This window comes from Chiloscyllium plagiosum, unplaced genomic scaffold, assembly GCF_004010195.1.
Source record: "Chiloscyllium plagiosum isolate BGI_BamShark_2017 unplaced genomic scaffold, ASM401019v2 scaf_38694, whole genome shotgun sequence".
NCBI lineage: Eukaryota > Metazoa > Chordata > Chondrichthyes > Orectolobiformes > Hemiscylliidae > Chiloscyllium > Chiloscyllium plagiosum.
The window spans coordinates 344-1,706 of record NW_025167897.1 but is presented as its reverse complement, the minus strand read 5'-3'; the positions used below and the strand labels follow the sequence as shown (position 1 = coordinate 1,706).

The window sequence follows — 1,363 nt, the reverse complement described above, 5'->3', positions numbered from 1 at the left end:
AAAGGGTTAATAACGGAGGATTGAGGTTTATTTCCTCAGTCTGAGCTTGGTTCCTTTACCGAACGTAGGAGTAGCTGTTATACTACATACAGTAATAGTCTGCGATATCCTCATTCTGAACGTTGCTGATTGTCAGGGTGAAACTGGTCCCATATCCTCTGCCGGTGAATCGCTCGGAGACGCCTGTGTTTCGAGTTGTTGCTTCATAGATCAGGAGAGAGGGTTTCTGTCCTTCTCGCTGCTGGTACCAGCTGAGGTCATTTGTAATGTCTTGACTGGCCGTACAGGTGATGGTTGTGGTCTGGCCCAGTCCCACTGACAGCACCGGAGGAGATTGGGTCATGATGATGTCCCCACTGATACCTGAGGGGTCAGAGAGAAACACAGTGAAGTCAGAACTGTCACAGAAAGAGCCTGTCAAATGAGAGATTGTTGGAGACACTGAGCTTTCCTCTGATTTCAGCATTTTCCCTTCAATCACGAGTCAGTGGAATTGGAGTGAAATGGAGAGCAGCTAAAGATTCAAGGTGGAAGCAGAGAGATTTGTACCTGCGACACAGAATGCCGGGGGCCAGATTAGCTGAATGTTTGAAATCATGGTGCGTGCTCCTGTCCCTGTTCCTGGTTCCTGACAAACTCTCCCTTCACTGGGCTCTGCTTTATAAAGCTGCAGCCTGTGAGAATCTGACTGGGTGTTCCTCAGTATGTAAATGGAATCAGACAGAGAGAGCCACGTCAGCCCCTCACACTTCCTCTTCTTTCTCTCTCTCTCTCTCTGTCACAGAGAATCATTGATGTGAACAACACTGAATGAGGCCATTTGGCCCATTGTGTCTGTGTTGATCTACAAAAATATGATGACACTAATCCCATTCTCCAGCTCCTGGTCCATTACCCTAGAGGTTACAGCAACACAAGGGAATATCTGAACACTGTTCCAATGTCACGAGAGTTTGTGACTCAACCAGCCTTTCAGGCAGTGAGTTCCAGACTCCTACCACCCTCTGAGCGAAAACATTTCTCAATTCTCTTCTCAGGGTCTACCTCAACTGAACCTGAACTCACTTGAATTGAGAAGGATGAGAGGAGATCTGACTGAAATGTATAACATTCTAACAGGGCTGGACAGACTTCATGCTGGAAAGAGGTTTCCCCTGGTTGGGGAGTCTGGAATCAGGGGACACAGTCTCAGAGGGATACAGGGTAGATCTTTCGGACTGAGATAAGGAAATATTTCTTCACTCAGAGGACGGTCAACCTGTGGAATTCCGTTCAAGTTGTTGAGGACAAAGGACTGAATATGTTCAAGAAAAAGATGGAGGTAATTGTTTTGCATTACAACAACATCAATGGGTATGGGAAG

General features: G+C 46.7%; 1 gene segment (V, D, J or C); it reads right to left on the bottom strand.

The window, feature by feature from the left end:
- Nucleotides 1–82: 82 nt before the first annotated feature.
- Nucleotides 83–598, bottom strand: LOC122545231. The segment is given in 2 exon segments: nucleotides 83–363; nucleotides 550–598. Coding segments are annotated over 2 exon segments (330 nt in total).
- Nucleotides 599–1,363: the final 765 nt, after the last annotated feature.